This window comes from Ceratotherium simum, chromosome 3 (assembly GCF_057802395.1).
Source record: "Ceratotherium simum simum isolate JZ-2026a chromosome 3, ASM5780239v1, whole genome shotgun sequence".
NCBI lineage: Eukaryota > Metazoa > Chordata > Mammalia > Perissodactyla > Rhinocerotidae > Ceratotherium > Ceratotherium simum.
This window is the reverse complement of record NC_141902.1, coordinates 64,282,325-64,301,315: the sequence shown is the minus strand read 5'-3', so window position 1 is coordinate 64,301,315 and position 18,991 is coordinate 64,282,325. Positions and strand designations below refer to the sequence as shown.

Here is an 18,991-nt window from a genome sequence, read left to right as displayed (position 1 = left end):
TGGGCCTCAGTTTCCTCACGTCTAAAATGGGGATGACATTAGCATCTATCTCATGTCAATGTAAAGTGACAAGAACAGTGCCTGGTAGAGAACAGGCATTCAGCAAGGCTTAGCTACTACAAATCTGCAATTCTGCAACCAACAGTTTGGAAAACCAAGTGTTTGTCTTTCCTTTTTTTTTTATGTTTTTGTCAGTTTGGTGTCAAACTCATTGGGCAGCAAACCTGACCTTGACAGACATTAAACTATTTATGGTCTTTTTTATCCTGTTTTTTATCTTATCACGTTTTACTGCAAAACATGGGATTATGGGATGCTGCCCCACAGCACAGAAGGAATGCCATTAATATGTGAAATATGCCCTGAATTATCTCTCTACAGTCTCAACAGTTCTGAATTCTAAAACACGCTGGCCATAGCATTTCAGATAAGGGACTAGGGAGCTATGCAATTAGGGGTTGCGGCTGGGATGAAAGGAGAAAACATGTCAGGCCCTCGGCATTAGGAGTGGTAGCAGACCCCCAGTCCCAGAGCGACGATGGCGGGGGCTTGGTTTCTACACAAGAAGAGAGAAAGAAAGAAGCATCCTCTCCCAGCTGATCTTTCTCTTTCACCCTCCCATTGACAGGACATGCCAGGCCTTGGAACTCACAGTTCTTCACCTCTCTCTTCTATCTAACTAAACTTGTTTTATTTTTCAGAACTAGACTAAAACACATTCTCTGTGACATGGTCCTCTCTCTCCAAACTCCTACTGACCAGGTCCAGAGCACACAGCTGGGGAGAATGGATGGGTTGCATCTCCTCACCTCCAGGTGGCTGGCAGTGACAGTCCACAGCACAAGGCTGAGAAGGACTCTCATGTAGCATCTAACCACAGTGGGAAAGGGTAGCCCTCGATGTTGATGTCTGAACTGCAAGTGACAAGAGGGGTGAGGCAGCCCCCCTGACATGCACGCGCTCTGCCTGGGATGGGCATTAACTTGGCTTGATGACTAAATTATACATTTCTTAAGCACATAGACCATATCTTACACTTTTTGCTCTTCCTGTAAATATTTGTTTGTTGTTGTTATTGCTTTTGTATTATTAATACAAAATATATTAACATTCTCTCAGACTCTGTCATGGACCTAGGACACCCAACAAATACTGTTGAATAAATGCTGAGTAATCTGTAAATATCAGTTGATTAATTCACTGACAAGCTCTTCTCAGCCCCTATATTCCTACCTTTCCCATGGGCACTGCCTAGTTGGGTATATTTATGCTCGCCTAGGCATGGGAGGCTTTTTAGAGCTACACAACTATTTTGATGCCATCTCTAGAGTTTATGTTTTATTAAGACTCTAAAAAATGTCTAGGTCCTTAATTAGACATATCCTTAGACAGCATGTTCACTCAAAATTCTTTGGAGAAACTTTCTAGCAAAGTTCATAGAATCCTGAAATCCACAGCCTGGAAGCATCTAAGACTCCAGACATTCAACTTGTCCAAGGATTCGAAATTCATATCAGCTCTTGGATTAGAAGCCTCCTTGTCTTGTGTCCTCAGCTCAAACCCACACAGCCTGGGGCCAAAGATCTCCCTTTTCCCCTGCACCAGCCGAGCACCAGGCCAAGGTCTCCCAACTCCCCATCCCCACCTACATTCACCCCTGGGCAGGGCCTCCCTAAAGTTGATGCCTAAGGGCATTCCTAGAATTAGCTTCACTTTGAAGACTATTCAGAAGCACAGCATGAGGGGGAGTGGCTTCAACGCTTTAAAAGGCTGCAAAATAAACCAAAACATGAAAGGAGATGTCTGGAGCCAAGAATCCCTCCCCACTCGGCAGAAGCAATGCATTAACCGTGCAAGCTGTAGTGCAGAGCAGCGCGCGCTGCACATCCGGGCAAAGCTAGCGACAGGGGCAGTGGCGGGAGGGCGGATCAGGAGGGCGCGTACCTTCTTTCCCCCGTCGGTTCGCGGCCCCGGGCCTGCGGGTGCCGGCTGCCCCGCAGCACCGGGCCCTGGCGGCTGGCGTTGAGGCTGGCCGGGGCGCGCGGCTCCTCGCGGCTCCGGTGCAGCGGTACCGACGTGCGCACGGCAGACACCACGTGGCCGGCGAAGGCGCGCGCCGGGGCTCCGGGCCGCGGGCCACTGCGCGCGCGGTACGAGCCGGGCAGGCAGGGCCGCGTCTGCTCCATCACGCCGCCGCTGCAGCTGCGCGAGCAGGCGGACCAGGGGCCCCAGGCGCCCCACACGCCCGGGGCGCCGCCGCCGCTGTCCTCCGGGGCGCCTTCGGCCGCCGCCACCAGCCGCTGAGGGACCTGCGGAGACAGAGGCCGGTTAGGGGGCCAGAACACCCGCTCCTGCTTCACCCTCAAAGGCCTTAGGTAACCTGAAAGGCTTGTCCGTTAGGGACACGTCGGCACAGGGCCTGTTTTAAAATCTGAAGAACAAAATGAATATAATCCAGCCTAGGTTATATTCGTCTTTATACCAACACTCATAAAGTATAATTTTATTTATTTTTTAATGGAGAAAGGGACACAAAAGCAAAATGCCTAGGGCACACAAAAGTCATCATTCGGTCCTTGCTTTGGGTGTCATGGCTTTGGAGAGTTCAGCATGGTGCCCTCACCTCTTACCCCTCTTACTCCTGTGGCTTACCCCCCAGGAGTGCCCCTTAACCTCCTCCAGCTTAGGTCGTTGGGATTCAGGGCACAGGGACTTCCCTTAAGCTGCTGGGGAGGCGCGAGCCCTGTGTCTCCCCGCGGTAAGGGCAATGGGAGCACTGGGCTTAGAGGCCCCACTATAGAGCCAGGTGCCTATGGTCACATCCCTGCCACCACTTCTAGCAGTGTGACAGGGAAGTGTCTGAACCTCTCAGACGCTCACTGTGTTCTAAAGAAAAATGGGACTTCATAGGATGTAAGGAGATTTGAGTAAATCTCCTTGGTCATCCATGTGCATACCAGGGAGCTTGGCACTAAATACATATTTGCTAGTAACCATAATGATAATTTTTCCTGCTTCCATGGTGAATCAGAAGAGGTGAAAAGTGTCAGAAAGTTTTACAGTTCTATCCAGAGGGTGATTCTACACGCCCATTTATTTAATTGGCCATTTCACAGAGACCTACTATGCCAGGCACGGTGCCAAGCGTGGGAACTGCTTGTGAAGGAACACAGTGTTCCGTCATTATGCAGACATGCTCTGAGCACCAGCTGTATGCCAGCACTGAGCTAGGCCCTGAGGACGAGGAGAAAAGCACCCCAGGTCCACACGAATGGCTGGACCCAGCAGCAGAAGAGCTCTGTGCAGCTAGTACAAGACTGGGGGAGACTCCTGGGGGACTGGCTGCCCTGGCTGGGCTGGGGGAGTTGGGGGGTGGGGGGTAAGGGTTTAAGAAGGCGTCAGAGGAGGAATCACATAATAGCTGTAATTATTCAGGCGCCCACTCGGTGCCAGGTGCCAGATAACGCGGGTAATCTCTAGTCCTCACGGCAGCCCTGGTTACTACCATTCTCCCCTTTCAGAGGAGAGGTTTCACCACTGAGGTTCAGAGACGTGTGACCCGCCCCTGTCAGGCCGCTGCAGCAGGGTTTGGACTCAGCTCCCAATACCTGCAGCTCCAGCACTCCCTGCTCTCTCCCAGCAGACAGCTGCTTCTGCACTTCTGGATCCTTCTTCTGGAATGTCCCTCCTACCCATGGGACACTGAGCAACACTGTGACTCTCCTTAGAATGTGGGTTTTCAGTGAACCTCGGCCTTTCATCTGAAGTGCAAAAACGCCTCCAGATTACCTTGGCTTTTGGTTTTTTTAGATCTTGGTTTTTGGCAGTATTATTCGGCCCAAGAACTCTAAGACCTTCTACAGCTGCTCTTCCCCTTTGTCCCCAGAGTAGCCCTGAGTGGTGAGAAGGTCCACGGACTGTCTTCCCCTTCATGTGGAACAAACCTGAGAAGGCTGAACTCCTTCATACCACATGGAAATGAGAGACGGAGCTAAGTTTACCTCAGAGGGTGGCTCTGAGGACTTGATGAGCACACCCACCTGAAGTGCCTGAGGTAAGTGCTCAGTAAGCGTTGGCCACTGCTGTAGCTGGCACTGTAGTCACTAAAAGCGAGGGCTCAGCTCTTAGGTAGAGTCCTTGCTCCCAGGTAATCAGTCCTCCTGAAGTCATGGGGCTTGTTTCATTGAAACCACTTTCCTTGACTACATTCCAGTGCACAGGGTGGTCTCTGGGTGACCTTTATAGCTTAAGTTGCGCTCCTGAAAGTTCAGGGAGTAACTGAGGCAGGATGAGTGAGAGAGCTGAAGGAACCCAGGGAGCAAACAAGTGTCTAACCAGAGGGTCAGGCTCAGAGCTGGATGTCAGACAGCCAGGCTATGGGAGCCACGATCAGAGAGCCAAGGCAAGAGGTCAGAGGTAATGTGGGGTGGAACCAGCAGGAGATGGGGTCAGAACAAGGGCAAGACAGAAGGTTCGCTGACAGGAGGGCTGCCATTCCTTACCGCCAGTGTGTGGGTAGCAGGGGCGGGGGGATGGGCACAGGAATAGCCAATACATTCAACTCATCACTACTAAATTGGGGACCCCAGAGAGAAGGCTATTTGCCTGCTTATAAATACAAAACAAAACAAACAAGCTATTTTTCTTTCTTTTCTTCCCTTACATGTCCTGATTTATTAATATCAAACTGGTGGTGGATTCACTGAGGTGGTTGGAAAAAAAAAGTGCCTAATCAGGCTACAGTCTTGATATATAAAGTAATCTCTAAAGTGTGTGTTGTGGGTTGAATGGTGGCCCTCTTCAAAAAATATGTCCGTGCCCTAACCCCCAAAATTTGTGAATATGACTTTATTTGGAAAAAGGGTCATTGCAGATGTAATTAAGTTAACGATCTTGAGATGAGATCATCCTGGATTTTCTGGGTAGGCCCTAAATCCAATGACAAGTATCCTTATAAGACACAGAAGATGCAACTAAGACACACAACTATCTACTGGGGCTTTGGGGAGAAAAAGGGGGAAAAAAAAGGAGGAGGATTGGCAATAGATGATAGCTCAGGGCCGGTCTTCCTCAACAAAAAGAGGAGGATTGGCATGGATGTTAGCTCAGGGCTGATCTTCCTCACCAAAAAAAAAAAAAAAAAAAGGACACAGAAGAAAAGACACAGACACAGAGGAGAAGCCATGTTACCACCACTGAGGCAGAGACTGGAGTGATGCAGCCACAAGCAGGAATGCCAGGAGCCACCACAAGCTGAAAGAAGCAAGGAAGGATTCTCCCCTATAACTGGAAAGAGTACGGCCCTGGCAACACCTTGATTTTGAACTTCAGGCCTCCAGAATTGTGAGAGAATAAATTTCTGTTGTTTTAAGCCACCAAGTTTGTGGTAATTTGTTACAGCAGCCCTAGGAATCTAATACACTGGGTTTAAGGCTCTGAGGTAAACCTCAGAGAACCCTTATGCATAAATTATCTATATTATTCCTTTTTTATATGAGAAGAACTCTGCACTTAGAGAGACAAAGTGACAAGCCTGGGGTCCCAGAGCTGGTAGATTGCAGAATAGGGATTTGACCAGAGTCTGGCTCCAAACCCTGCTCTTAACCCCTGTGTTACTGTCCCTTCCTGCCCCCTGATTCCTTTCTCATCCTAATGCCAGCTAGGTCTGGCCCAGGTCAAGATCAGGCCTAGCCCCTAGAGCCTTCCTTTTCCTCTCTATGATTTGACTTCTAGGCACACAATATTTCAATATTGTCTTTATTCCCTCATGAATCTTTTTGTACAGAAACATTTGGTCCCCTGTGGGACTAACACAGTGTTGGTACTTCCAGAACAAGGAAGAAAAGTGGACGTGTATTTGCTGAGCACCTTCTCTGTGTCCAGCACTGTGCAGACAGCTCACATGCACAGGGACAGGCTCTACGGTGTAGACATCACTAGCTCCAGGTTACATCTTTTGGGGCCCCTCAGCCACCCTGGGAGATTGGTGTTATTGTGTCCCTTTGACAGGGCAGAAACTGAGGCCCCAAGAAGCCATACAACTTGCCCACAGTCGCAGGCTCCTGAGGGGCACAGATAGGACTAAAACTGAGGTCTCCTGACTCCTACTCTAGCGTTTTTTTTTTTTTTCCTCTGCAGCGTGTCGCCTCCTTGCCTGTGTTATTGGTGAAAAACAGAAGAGTAAAACGAGTAGAAGTGAATCCACTTTGATAGTTCTAGGAGAAGGATAATCAGGATAACCTAACAAAAGCAGAAGTATGTTTCTGGCACAATTAGGGATTTCAGTTATCCATCACCTCCTGATTTCTCACTAACACAGATAACTAAGGCACTGTCTATAATATTTGGATTAGACATGCAGCTCTCCTAAAAATCTACTTCCTAGAACTAATCCCACCCTTAATTTAGTTTTCTATTGCCAAATTAGGCAGAGTCCCTGGGGAAAGAAAACATGAAACCACATTCCATCCTATTCTATTCATAAGAATTCTCTAATTTATAGTTGAATTATGGTGAGTGATTTGAAATTCCATCTCAGTCCCCATAGTGAGAATCAACCACATGCTCCAGAATTGTGTTTTCATAGTACACAGCCAGAAACAAAGGAAAAAAAAAGACAGAAAAACTGAAAGGAAGGAAGGGGAGAAATGCAGAGAAAGAGAAAGAAAGGAAGGAAAATCAAAGGAAAAATAAAGGGAGGATAGCTTTGGATGTCAGCCTCCTAGTTGCATCAACCTCCCTTCCTCCCTCCACAGCTTCCCAACCCTCCTAATGACCCTCCTTCCTCCTTTTCTGATCAGCAAGATGGGAAAATTTCCAAGTGTTCTGAGACATAATATTCCTAAAATCCGGACTAACTAACAGGGCCTCTGTTGGTCAGTGACAAACAGAAAACCAAAGAATAAATCATGGTGAGAGACGAAAACAAATAATTGAAACTCAAAGCCTGGTAAGCTGCCAGCACGTTGCTTCTTCCCCAGTGCACACAGGACGTGGAAAGACTGCAGCAGAAAAGCTGAGGTGCTTCTAAAACACACCCTAAACTGCTAATTTTCCTCATTTACAAAGAGGTCTAATAAATCAGTAAGAAAAAGACAAAAAACCCAATGGAAACAGGGACGAAGGGCATGAATGGGTAGCTTATGGTTGTTATGAACTGAATGCTTGGGTCTCCCTCAAAATTCATATGTTGAAGCCCTAACTCTCAGTCAGCTGGTATTTGGAGGTGGGTCCTTTGGAAGTTAATTAGGTTTAGATGATGTCATGTGGGTGGGACCCCTATGATGTGATTAGAAGGGGAAGAAAGACCAGAGCTCTCTCATGTGAGGACACAGCAAGAAGTCAACCGTCTGCAAACCAGGAAGAGAGCCCTCACCTGGTAACCAAACCAAGGCAGCCCCTTGATCTTGGACTTCCCAACCTCCAGAACTGTGAGAAATAAATTCACCCAGTCTATGGTATTTTGTGAGAGCAGCCTGAAGCAATATAACAGGAAAATGAACACAATATATAAAAACTGTTTAACATTACATCTAATCAAATAAATGCAAAATAAAACCACAGAATTCCATTTTCTACCCATTAGATTGGTAAAGATTATAAAGTTTGACAATACTGTTATGGCAAGAATGTTCACTGGGAGTCTACATTGAGGCAACTTCTTTTTTTTTTGGTGAGGAAGATTCACCCTGAGCTAACATCTGTACCCATCTTCCTCTATTTTGTACATGGGATGCCTCCACAGCATGGCTGACGAGTGGAGTAGGTCTGCGCCAGGGATCCGAACCTGCGAACCTGGGCCACTGAAGCGGAGCGTGCAGAACTTTCACCATTCAGCCACAGGGCCAACCCCAAGACACCTTCTGTGGAGGGAACTTTGCAATATCTATCAACATTTTAAATGCACATATCCTTTAGCCTAGCAGCTTGACTTTTAGTAGTCCACCCTATAGATATACTCAAAACTAGTGCATAAAGTTGTGAATGTAAAAACTTCTATTACATCATTTTTTGTAAGAACAAAACCAAAAAAATCTGGAAAGAACCTAAATGTCTGTGAATAGGAGCTTGGTTAAATGAAATGTAATCTGTCCAGACAATGGAATGCAATTTATCTGTTAGAGTAAGGTAGACTTATATCCGTTGAAGTGTATAGCTCTCCATAATATATTAATTGGTGAAGAAAATAAACAAACAAGGTAGAACAGTATACAGAGAATAAACTATTTGCAGATATCTCTCTTTAAGCATTAGGTTGAAACATAAATAATTACTGATATGTGACCATTTTTGATCTACAAAAATGCAATTTCACAATTCATCATTTCAAATGATTCATATGATTCAACCTAATCTGAATAGTTCTCTGACCCTGGCAATGAACATAGCCCAATTAAAAAATATTTCCCCACCAAACTGGGCAGCATGAATGAAAAAGCAGAACGCGGTGTGGCCTCCTCACCCACCTACCACCACCTTCATATAACTAGCTGGTTGCTCCTGGGGGTCACCTAACAGCTTGGAGCAGCTGGTAGCCCACACCTATCAGCAGATATTTAACAAGTGACACCAAAACCAACCACCATTTATTTAGTACAGAATACAGGCCAAGCAAAGCGCTAATTTCTTCATGTGTATTATCTAATTTAATCCTCAAAAGAGCCACATAAAGAAGCTATTATCATCCTCCTTTTATAGATGAAAAACTGGAACTTAAAGAGGTTGAGTCACAGAGTTAGTAAAATAATCTTAACAGTTGATGAGCACATAGGACACCTCCTTTGGAGATTTCCAGCAATACTTAGAGTGACCTTCGGGATAGTTAACATTCTGCGCTGTTCACATGTGAATAGAAGGTCACTAAAATTTGAATGATTATTTTTAAATGGCCTCATACCCATAGATGGGTGGGCCCTAAGAAAATTTAGGATAAAGTTATTTAAATGATCAGAAAAATGAAAATGAACAAAAGAGATCTTCTGTTATGGAAGGCAATCTGCTGCTGTAAGGGAAGGGGCAGGTGATGAAGTTCATGTTGGATGGCATCAGCCTTCTGTGAAAGAGAGAAGATCTGCCACTGAAAGAAGAGGAGAGACAAACTGGAGGATTACAGAAAGAAGAGGTGGTTCAGACTCACAAAAATATTCTTTCACTGCCTGAACTGCTTTAACACAAGCCCTACATCTGATGCTCACTGGATTTCATTCTGATTTCAAGGATTTTTATTTCCATTTTGCAGATGTGGTCACTGAGGTACAGAGTGTCCTAGTGGATGAAGCATGGGCTTTGAAAACACATATAAGAGACAAAATAATGCAAATCTGACAGTGTTGTTGTGTAGATGAAATGAAATAACAAAGTAAAGCAGCAAACACACTACCAGTCACCCAGAAGGAGCATAGTAGACCTGCATTTCATCCCTTCACTGGGAGAACGTCACCAATCAAAACTAGAATGTGTAAGAAGCAGATCCACCCCTCGAACCAAGTTGGTGCTCTCTCCATTCCACTGGAGGTTTTAAAGAATAGGGGCAGGTTGGGTGTAGGGGTAAGATAACAACTAAAAGAGAAGCTTTTTCAAAGTACAAATACCATGTCATGCCCGTTCCCCCAGAGATGATATGTCCTGCCTGGGGTGAGGCTAGGGTCAAGGGAGATGAGTATATTTTGGATAAAATCCTCCAAATATTCTCACATCCTCTTCCTCATATAAAAATGACTTCTTAATATTATGGGGACTCTCTAAATAGTCGCTATGGGGCAAGAGCCAGGGAGCAGAAAAAAGGGAAGGCATTCAGAGAAGTCAGAGAATCAGAGTAGTCACATCCCTATTTAACTCAACTTGGGCCGAGCAAAATAAGAGACTGTGGCAGAGCTGGAGGGGAAATTGAAATCCCCCAAAGATTTTGGGTTTGGAGCTAGACGCTGTAACTAATAACACTTTGGGATTGGTTGTATGGAAATGAATGTTAGGCAGGGAAGTTTATGTAAATGTATACTGATGGGAAGATGTGTGTGTAGGGCAGCCTGGCAATCATTTCCCTTTCTCTGGGTCCTTTAGGAAATCACTCCTCCACACTGGATAAAGTGTGGTGGGAATGTATTCAGGGGCCCTGCTAGCTGAAGCCAAGGTAGGCAATGTGAGCCAATTGGACACTCCCTCTCTGGAACTTGAATCTCTAGTCAAGTGACCAAGAGACTACAAATGGCTTTAGATCCTTTGTTCTTGCAGCAGCTCCCCTGACCCCACTGTTTATGCTCTGAGACCATTCCTGTTGCTCTCTGGCCTCACTCAATGCCCACTTGCTTCCTAGGTTGGTTCCACTAAAGTCCGCTTTAGTGGAACTTAGCAGTTTAGTGGAACACAAGCACTACTGCTTGTGTTAGTTTCTGTTGCTTGCAGTAAAGAACCCTAAATGATATCCAAATGATTGCAAATATTATAATATACACATAAAGTATGGTGACCAAGATAACGTGAAATAAGCCAAGCTGGGTCTGCCTTTGGCACAGGCAAGGAGAGAAAGCAGTGATCAGGATGATCAGAGGTGGTCCAGACTTGGCAGAAGCCTCAGGACTAAGGGAGTCCAGGGCTGGAAAATTCATATAGAGACAGTAGTTGACCACAGTCGGCATAACCAGAGAAGAAAGGTCTTCATGAAACAGGACGGGCTGAGTGAATGGGAGGTTCAAGGGTCAGACAGCAAGTGAGCTTAGAGAAGAGTAGGAGAAGCAACAATCAGAGTGATTGTGTCTGTTTTATTTCATCATAATCTTTTTAAGGAGGATGAACATGTAAGACCAAAATAGAAGGATGGTCAAATAAATTAGAGCTTAATTACTCAATGAAATATCACAATCATGAACAATACAGAGCAATATGGAAATACTCTTGTAATATAATATTACGTGAAAAATGCCAAATACAAACTTGTAACTATACCATGATTATAATAATGTAAAGATTCTGTAGGCATGAACAAAGCCTGGAAGGGGACATGGAAAAATGAAACATACGATCTGTTCCTGAAGCTGGACCTAGGATAAGTTTTCTTGTAATTTAAAAAAGTTCAGTCCTGGTTACAATATTGCTTGCTCAACAAATAAAAATAAATTAATTAAATGGAGAAAGATTCAGAGCAGATTGTAGGGGGTGAGAGGCACGGAGCAAACCAAGAGTTGCTGGTAGTCCTTGTCACAGAAAGCCCTGGGAATTTCTCATTGCCACCAGTAAATCCGTAACTAGGAACAGCTCTAAACGTTTTCGGTGTATTTGGTTTCGGTACTAATGTGAAATCATGTAAGATTTCACTGGTTTCTAATTTTCTTTCTACAAAATTAAACCCACCATCTGTTCTTCATAGAAAACAAGTCACATGCAAAGTCTGAAAGTCTAAAGTCTCATTCTAGGAAAGACAGGAAAAAGTCGGTTTGGTTTTAGCCACATAACCAAGTCAACACCCTAAAGCAAACATTACAAAAATACACCTTGGAGTTTGAGCCTAGACAGCAAAGTTTTGGAAAGCTGAGAGCAAAGGAAAACAGAAACATATAGCTTGCAACTCGGCTAGGACATGTGTTACCTGGGACCCTGTGCAGGAGCACGGGGAGGCGGTGCATCTTGATAAAAAAGCTCCAAACTCAAACCAGATCTAAACCACCATGATGGTTTTCTCTGAGACACAAATCCAACCTTATATCTTAATCACTTATCTTGACTCTGACACAATACACTGAAAAAGCCCCAAATCTTACCTCTCAGCATTAATGTCAACGCCAGCAGCTGCAAAATGAATATGGGAGACTGAGGCAAAACACGCTCAGCCTTGACCACTGCATCAGAATCCCCCACATAGTAATTTATATATATGAGTTCTACAAATGCAGTTCAAGAACAGTTAAAAGGATGCATTTGCACAAAACTATAACAAAGGACAAGGAATGAGTGGAGGCCAAAGGAGAGATAGAGATAAAGCATGAGCCATATAGAGGAAAAAAACATTAACATGCAGCCATCCAAGCTTAGCAACCAAGCTAAGCAGGTGGGAATTTGGTTGCCCTGCAAATTCCAGCTCTGTCTGCCAGGCCCTAAGGTTCTCTCTCAATATCTGTGTCCTCCCAGTTGGTGAACTCTCATAGTCGTAAATGATCTCAGATACATCAAACTCTACCATATTCATCCACGTACATGGTATTGAGTATATGCTCTGACACAAACACTGAAGAACAACACAGACATACCCTTGTCCTCCTACTCCTAGTCCTGTGTTGTTTCTCCACGGGTGACCCACAGGGGACCTGCCACACAATCAACCTCACATCTACTAGAGACATGTAGATTCCTGGCTCCTACATCAAACCTAGTGAATAAGAGCCTCTGGGGTGGAGCCCACGAAAATGCATTTTAAATAAGCTTCCCCAGTGATTTGAATGCATCCTCTGGTTTGAGAATCACTGGCCACTGGAGAGCTCTAGGTGAGACTCAGAGGAAAGCACTCATCTGAGCTTACCCTCCAGGCTTTGGACCTCCACCATACGCTGCTACTTCCTTAACCTCAAAATGCTCTAGCCACATTATTTTATTACCCTCAAATTCCCTGCTTTTTGACCTACCCCTTCTACTTTTGCCATTCATGTGAAAGCCAGATGGGAGTTTATCATATGAGACAGGAAACCATTCATGGAATGATACCTGGCTAACATGGGATCCAGGCTAAGCAGACTCCGTTTGAAATGTACTTTTAACAAAAGAGGTCTAGCAGCAACAGGAACCGATGAAAGATGAAAGAAGAGGGAAGACTCGTGGGAAACCCTGGACTGGCCCCAAGTCAGCTGTTACTCACTTTGTGATTTGGGGCAGGTCAGTCTGGGGCTCTGGACCTCAGTTTCCATATCAGGAAAATGAGCTGGCTGGACTTGATGAGGGCCGTGGTCCCTTCCAGTGCTAATAGGCTCTGATTTTTCCCGGAAGAGCACTTACATTCCTTGCCACGTATTGATTCGCTTCAAGTCCCACAACAGGGAGAGGCAATCCCACAGGTTGTGCCCAGGCTTCCCCACTGCCAGCAAAGAGCAGGCTTTAAGCACAGAAGATCTTCCCTAAATGCAGTGCAAAGGAGGCCTGGATGCGTTTCTATGATATTCAAACGCAGGACCCAGCCAAAATGATGGAATGAGGTAAATATCTGGATGTGATCTGCATAATCAGAAACACTCCCCCTTCTGAAATTGACCTGACTCTCTCATCACCAGCCACATGGAAATCATCCTTGGTTATAACTAAAAAATAACTCAGAGCATGTGCCTGGGTACCGAGTCTGCCTTGTGTGGCTGTGCAGTTACTCGGCAAACAGAAGCAGATGTCTCTGTGTGCGATGCCTGGGTGTGTTCTTGTGTTCAGTGGCTAGTCCATATGGCCTCATGCTCTCAACAGCAACTGCCTATCTGCAACCCAAGCTAGGTAGGACAGTCAAAATAATGAGTAATTCACACAATAAAGAGTGCCGGCTAGCTCCGTGGCTTAGTGGTTGAGTGCGCGCGCTCTGATGCTGGCGGCCCGGGTTCGGATCCCGGGAGCGCCCCGAGGCACCACTTCTCCGTCCAACGTGAGGCCGAGTCCCACGTACAGCAACTAGAAGGATGTGAACCTATGACATACGGCTATCTACTGGGGCTTTGGGGGGAAAAAACTGAATAAATAAAATCTTTAAAAAAAAAAAATTTATAAAAAAAAGAGTGCCGGCTTATGGACCCAGAGGTTGACTGGGTGAACAGCCACCTTCCAGCAGAGAATTCTGCCTGGTGATTTGGCCATCTGCATCTGGATCAATATCCAGCACTCCTCAGGAAGCAGCTGGAATCAGCAGGCTCCTGAAGGACAGGCAATTCAAAAGCATTGCCCTAGAACATGTCAGCATCCAGCGCTAAGTGCACAGTAGGTGTTCTATAAATACTTTGCTGAATGAAGGAGGTGGCAAATGGATTGAGATGTGACCCTATCTGGATTCCCTGCCGCAGTCTGTCCCTTGCCATGCGGGCCTCCCCATGCCACCAGAGCTATGTTCTTAAAATCTAGTCCTACTGCATTACTCTCTTGCTCACCAATGTCTCTTGAGTTCCCACTCTCCAAAAGATGAGATCCAAACTCATTCTTTGCCATGGCCTTCTCAGCCTTTCATAATCTGGCCTCACCCTTCCTTTCCAGCTTCAACTCTACCTCTGCTCTCCTTCAACCCCAATGCTCACCCTGGGCATGAAGTAGGATGTGCCTTTTCTCCCCTCCTGCCTTCACCCTGCTGTTCTCTCAGCTCAAATGCTCTCTCCCTTCTCCCCTACCTATGAACTCCTACTCAGCTCCAAAGACCTTTCCCATCTAGTCAAATGGTCTCTATCCCATGCTCCAGGGCCATTACATATATCCCTCTCCACAGCACTTACCACCTGGCACTATAATTTCTGTGTACACAACCATCTCCCAGCAACACTGTTAGCTCCCCAAGGCAGGGATTATGTCTTATTTATCTTTGTGCTCCATCTACTCTCTCTAACAGCACCTCATACAGAGTCTGTCACCTGGTAGGCCCTCAGGAAATATTTGATGGATGGATGAATGAGCATATGGATGAATGAAGGACAAATGTACCAAGTGCTTGGTTTCTTGCCCATTTGCTTTGTTAATATCAAACACCTCCTCTCTCTATAGCAGCACATGCTATGGCTGTTCAGCTACTTGGCTCGTGATTTCTGATGCCTCTACTGTTTTTCTTGCTCCATGTGCCTAAATGACAAGAGGCTGACAATCCAAATGACAGCTCTCCTGTCTCTTTAAAGTAATGCACTCATTATTTGATCCCCTGACTACCTCCTGCTTGTTGAAACTTTCTCTCTCCTTGACTCCAGGATACCATCCTGTCCTGGTTTTCCTCCTAAACTTCTAGCTGTCTTCTCCTCTTCTATCTATCTAGTTCTTCTTTAATCTGCTGGCTTCTCCTCTTCTATCTACTCCTCAGACGTTAGGGTTCCATTCTTGGCCTTCCAATCTTATCCAAACCTTCTTACAAGGAATGTGGTAGCATCAGCAATGATCTTCATGTTGATGTCTCCCTTATCAATGGGTAGCCCCAAACTCTCTCCCAAGCACCAGATTTATATCCCTAATAACCAACTAGACATATCCACCAAATGATCCATGGGCTTTTCATACTTAATATGTCATCTAACCAGGACTTGAATACCTCGTCTTCTGAACACTCAATCTTCTGGTTCATCCAGAAGTGGTCCCATCCCCCGCTCCCCTCCTCCAAGTGGACACAAAATTCTGCCAATTTTACCTCAGAAATCTCTCCCTTTTTCTCCATCCCTATGGCCCAGGTTTAGGTCAAGGCCTCACTCCCATTTGTTCTTACCTGGTCTCCTATCCATCCAACCACCCCATCCCCCACTTACAGAATTACATTCTTAAAAACCACATCATCCAAGACTCATGTTTATTGACCTCCCTGGGCTCCCCTCTGCCTCCAGGACTAAATCCGGTCCCCCAGCCCGGCTCACAAGGCCCTTCACCCTTTGGTTTCTACCTAGTCCTACAGCCTGCCCTGCCAGCACTTCTCTGTTCTTAACTTCTCACTCAACCACACCAAGCTTTTACACCCCTCTGTGCCTTGTACAACCCATGTCACTGGCCTCAAAAGCTCTCCCTCACCCCTAACCTTGCTTCATCTGATAAATGCCTGCTCATCCTTCAAGACCTACTGAACGTTACACCCTCTTTGCCAACTACCCCAACTCCCCAGGCAAGGACAGTTGCTCTGTCCTTTAGGCAGCCATAGCATTTTGAGCGCACTTCACTATATTCCTTTATAATTTCTGTTTTTATGTGCTTTATACCCCAAGTTGTGAAACAAAACTAGGTATAAATTTCTTAAGCTTATTTACAAATGCAGTAAGTAGAAAACTGAAAACCAAAAGAAATTCAAATTAACAGTATTAACTTCATGTGATGGACGGTTAATGACACTACATAAATATTGTTGGGTGTCACTGTAGACTGAATTTAAGTCTTTGAAGTTTCACTTATTGGCGAGATTCTTTTGAACTTGAGCACAACAGACAATCATTTGAGTTATTTTTTCCTTTTGAAAAATGAACTTGTTTTAAACCACCAATCCATTATTTTGAAGAGCCAATGTATAATGCTAAAAAAATTTTAAATGTTGCTTAATGAAAAACATTCACTTCTATTTACCACCATACTTACTGCTAATGAGCTAGTGTGAGCCTGGGCACAAAAGACAGAACCTGTGCAATACAGCTGAAGGTGGACGTGGTTCTGACCTCTACAGGACAGGCAGGGACTTTGGAGATTGGTACCCCATGAGGTAGCTCAAAATCTCCACCTTTTTATGGGTTCAAAAATTAAAAAATCTTTTCTCACTGAAGTGGAGGTGTTCAATTAATAAACTGTCATTCAGATTATCCAGAATAGACTTATATTAATATCTTTAGGTTATCAAAATGAAAATTCTAAACTAAATAAGAAAATCTAATTTAAGTTGCAGACCACCAAGAACATACCCAAGACTCCAGGGGGCCATGGGTCCTCAGCTTATAAAATACTGTTTTAACTTTTAAAGAAAAATTACAGATGAGGCTCAGAGCCAGGATTGGACCCCAGGTTGGGCTGATTCCAAAGCTCAGACTCTTCTCTCTGCCCCACAGTGTTTAATTCTCAAGAATGCTATGAAGCCCAAATACTGGGTACCAAAGGCCTTCGTAGGCCACAAAGTCCTATACAACTGTGAGTTTAGGGCTTTGTTGTTATTATTTATATATGTAAAAGAAAACTACCTTAGAAAAGGAGCTGGCATATTTTAGGAAATGCATGTCTTGCACAATACAATGTCTCTTTAAGGAGACAATAATTATATCAGTTCTTCCCATATATTTAAGGGGTTACAACGCAAGCCTGACATTATTTGATTAAGGAGGTGAAGATATTATTTACATGCTCCATGGGAGCAGGTCATAGCAATAGGTGAGTAGAAAGCGTACGCCTCTCCAACAAAGGAAAAGACGCCAATTATCAGGGGCCCAGGTGCAAATGCAATTAGAAAAAGTCTCTGTTTGCTCAGGAGTACCCTTGAGCAGCCATCCTTGGAAGAGGTGCAACAATTTGGGATGCAAACAAACTTTCCTAATGTATCATTTCCAAAGTCCAGTTGAATTCCTTGGTTGCCCTTTTGAGACCCTTCCAATCACATCTAATGACCTATAAAATTTGTCTCCCTATGTTTAAACAGTATTTGACTCTTGAAGAAAGAGAGGCAATGAATGTCAACTAAGCCCCTACCACGTGGCAGGCACTTTCCTAACTAACTTCATTTAATCCTCAAAGCTGGCTCCTCCTTCCAAACAGACCTTAATTCAAATGTCGCCTCCTCAAAAAGGCTTCCCTGGCCACACCATCTAAAGTAGTGAGTGCACATGAGTGCACATGTACACACACACACACACAGTCACTATCACATTGCCCTGTTTCACTTTCCTCTTAGCAGTTATTACAGCCTGAAATGCTCTTATCTGCTTACTTATGTATCGTCTGTTCCTCCCATCTGGAATAGAAATGCCTCATTATATGTGAGGATCTTGTGTCTCTTATTCAGCTCTATTCTCAGCCCCTTTAACAGAGCCTGGCACACAGTAGGCACTCAATGGTTGTTGTATGAATACACCCTATCAGGAAGGAAATATTATCCCGCTGTTATAACTGAGAAGCTGATGTAATATGCCTAAGGGTAGCCTGCTAGGAAGTGATACAGCCAGAATTCAAACTCAGATCTACCTGTTCTAGGAGCCAAGATGCCCCCTACTCAACCTTCTCTAACTGGGGTTGTTAGCAGTGTACCAAAGGGCACCAGATGTCCCAGAAAAAAATATGTGGCACCTTCCCAAACTACCCATTTCCTCAGGGGGTTAAAAAAAAAAAAAGGAGGCTATGTATGTAAATTTTTTCCTGATGTTAAGTAATTTAAAGCATTCTTTCAAAATTAAAACAATCAGTTATATTTGGAGACACAATGTCACATTTCCATGAATGTTAAAAGAAAACAGTAGACTTCAAGGAAATTTTGAGCCCTCACTAGGCCTCTTTGGGGCTGTCTCAAAGGCTATATGTGTGCATGGGTGTGTATGCATGTATGCACGCATGTATGCACACGTTCACACTCTTCTGCTGGTGGGACATTTTGGGGGAGACATTTGAGAAACCCTGAACTGTACTGGCTACCGCCCAAAAGTGCTGGGGTTGAAATGATTTAGCAGAGAGGAAAGTAGCTGAGGGATGACCCCCCCCAAACAATGACCTTCAAGGCCACGAAGGGTGGTTCTACAGAGAGAAAGGTCAACAGACCTCAGCTACAGGGGTTTGGGTGAGAAGGCAAAAGCACAGAGATCATTAAAAATAGACTCTGTTTCCAAGCGTGGTTGCAAAGTCTCCTCCCCAGAGAAGTTCAAAATAGAACAAATTTTTGTCTTGCCTGCGAGAGAAAAATCTCTGGAAGTTATTTCCATCTCGAGAACTCCATGGTCTAGACCACCAGCGGTGGCCAAATTGGAAGCTCTGCCCACTGTTTCTGGAATGATAAAAAAGGGCCCCTCTTAACCGTCTCTGGCTTGATCTAAAACTTCTGTCCCAGATATTCATAGAAAAGGTTGCCTGGCCAAGAGTTCTTGCTCAAGCAAGGAACAGAGCCCTCTAGCAGTGTCTGTCCATGGAAGTGGCCTCCTCCTGCCCCTCAGGGGGACAGGAACATCTACCTGCCCCGTGTTGACGCCGGTCATGTGTACGGTAGAGGAGGGGCCCCCCTCTGCAGCACTCACAAGCTTCCCCAAACATTTAAAGTCTCCCTGGCTCTGAACCGAGAATCCCTCTCAGAGCCAACAGCTTACAGCCCATTAAAAACCCTGTGCAAATGCAAACACTCTCTCCATTAGAC

General features: G+C 45.0%; 1 protein-coding gene across 1 annotated transcript in view; it reads right to left on the bottom strand.

Moving 5' to 3' along the window:
* The window catches only part of THSD4 (thrombospondin type 1 domain containing 4), a 557,961-nt gene that overhangs the window by 466,546 nt on the left and 72,424 nt on the right, over positions 1-18,991 (bottom strand). Inside the window, exon 4 of the mRNA XM_087428623.1 lies at positions 1,945-2,309. Coding sequence (XP_087284749.1) covers positions 1,945-2,309 — 365 coding nt within the window. The remainder of the gene's footprint in view (positions 1-1,944; positions 2,310-18,991) is intronic.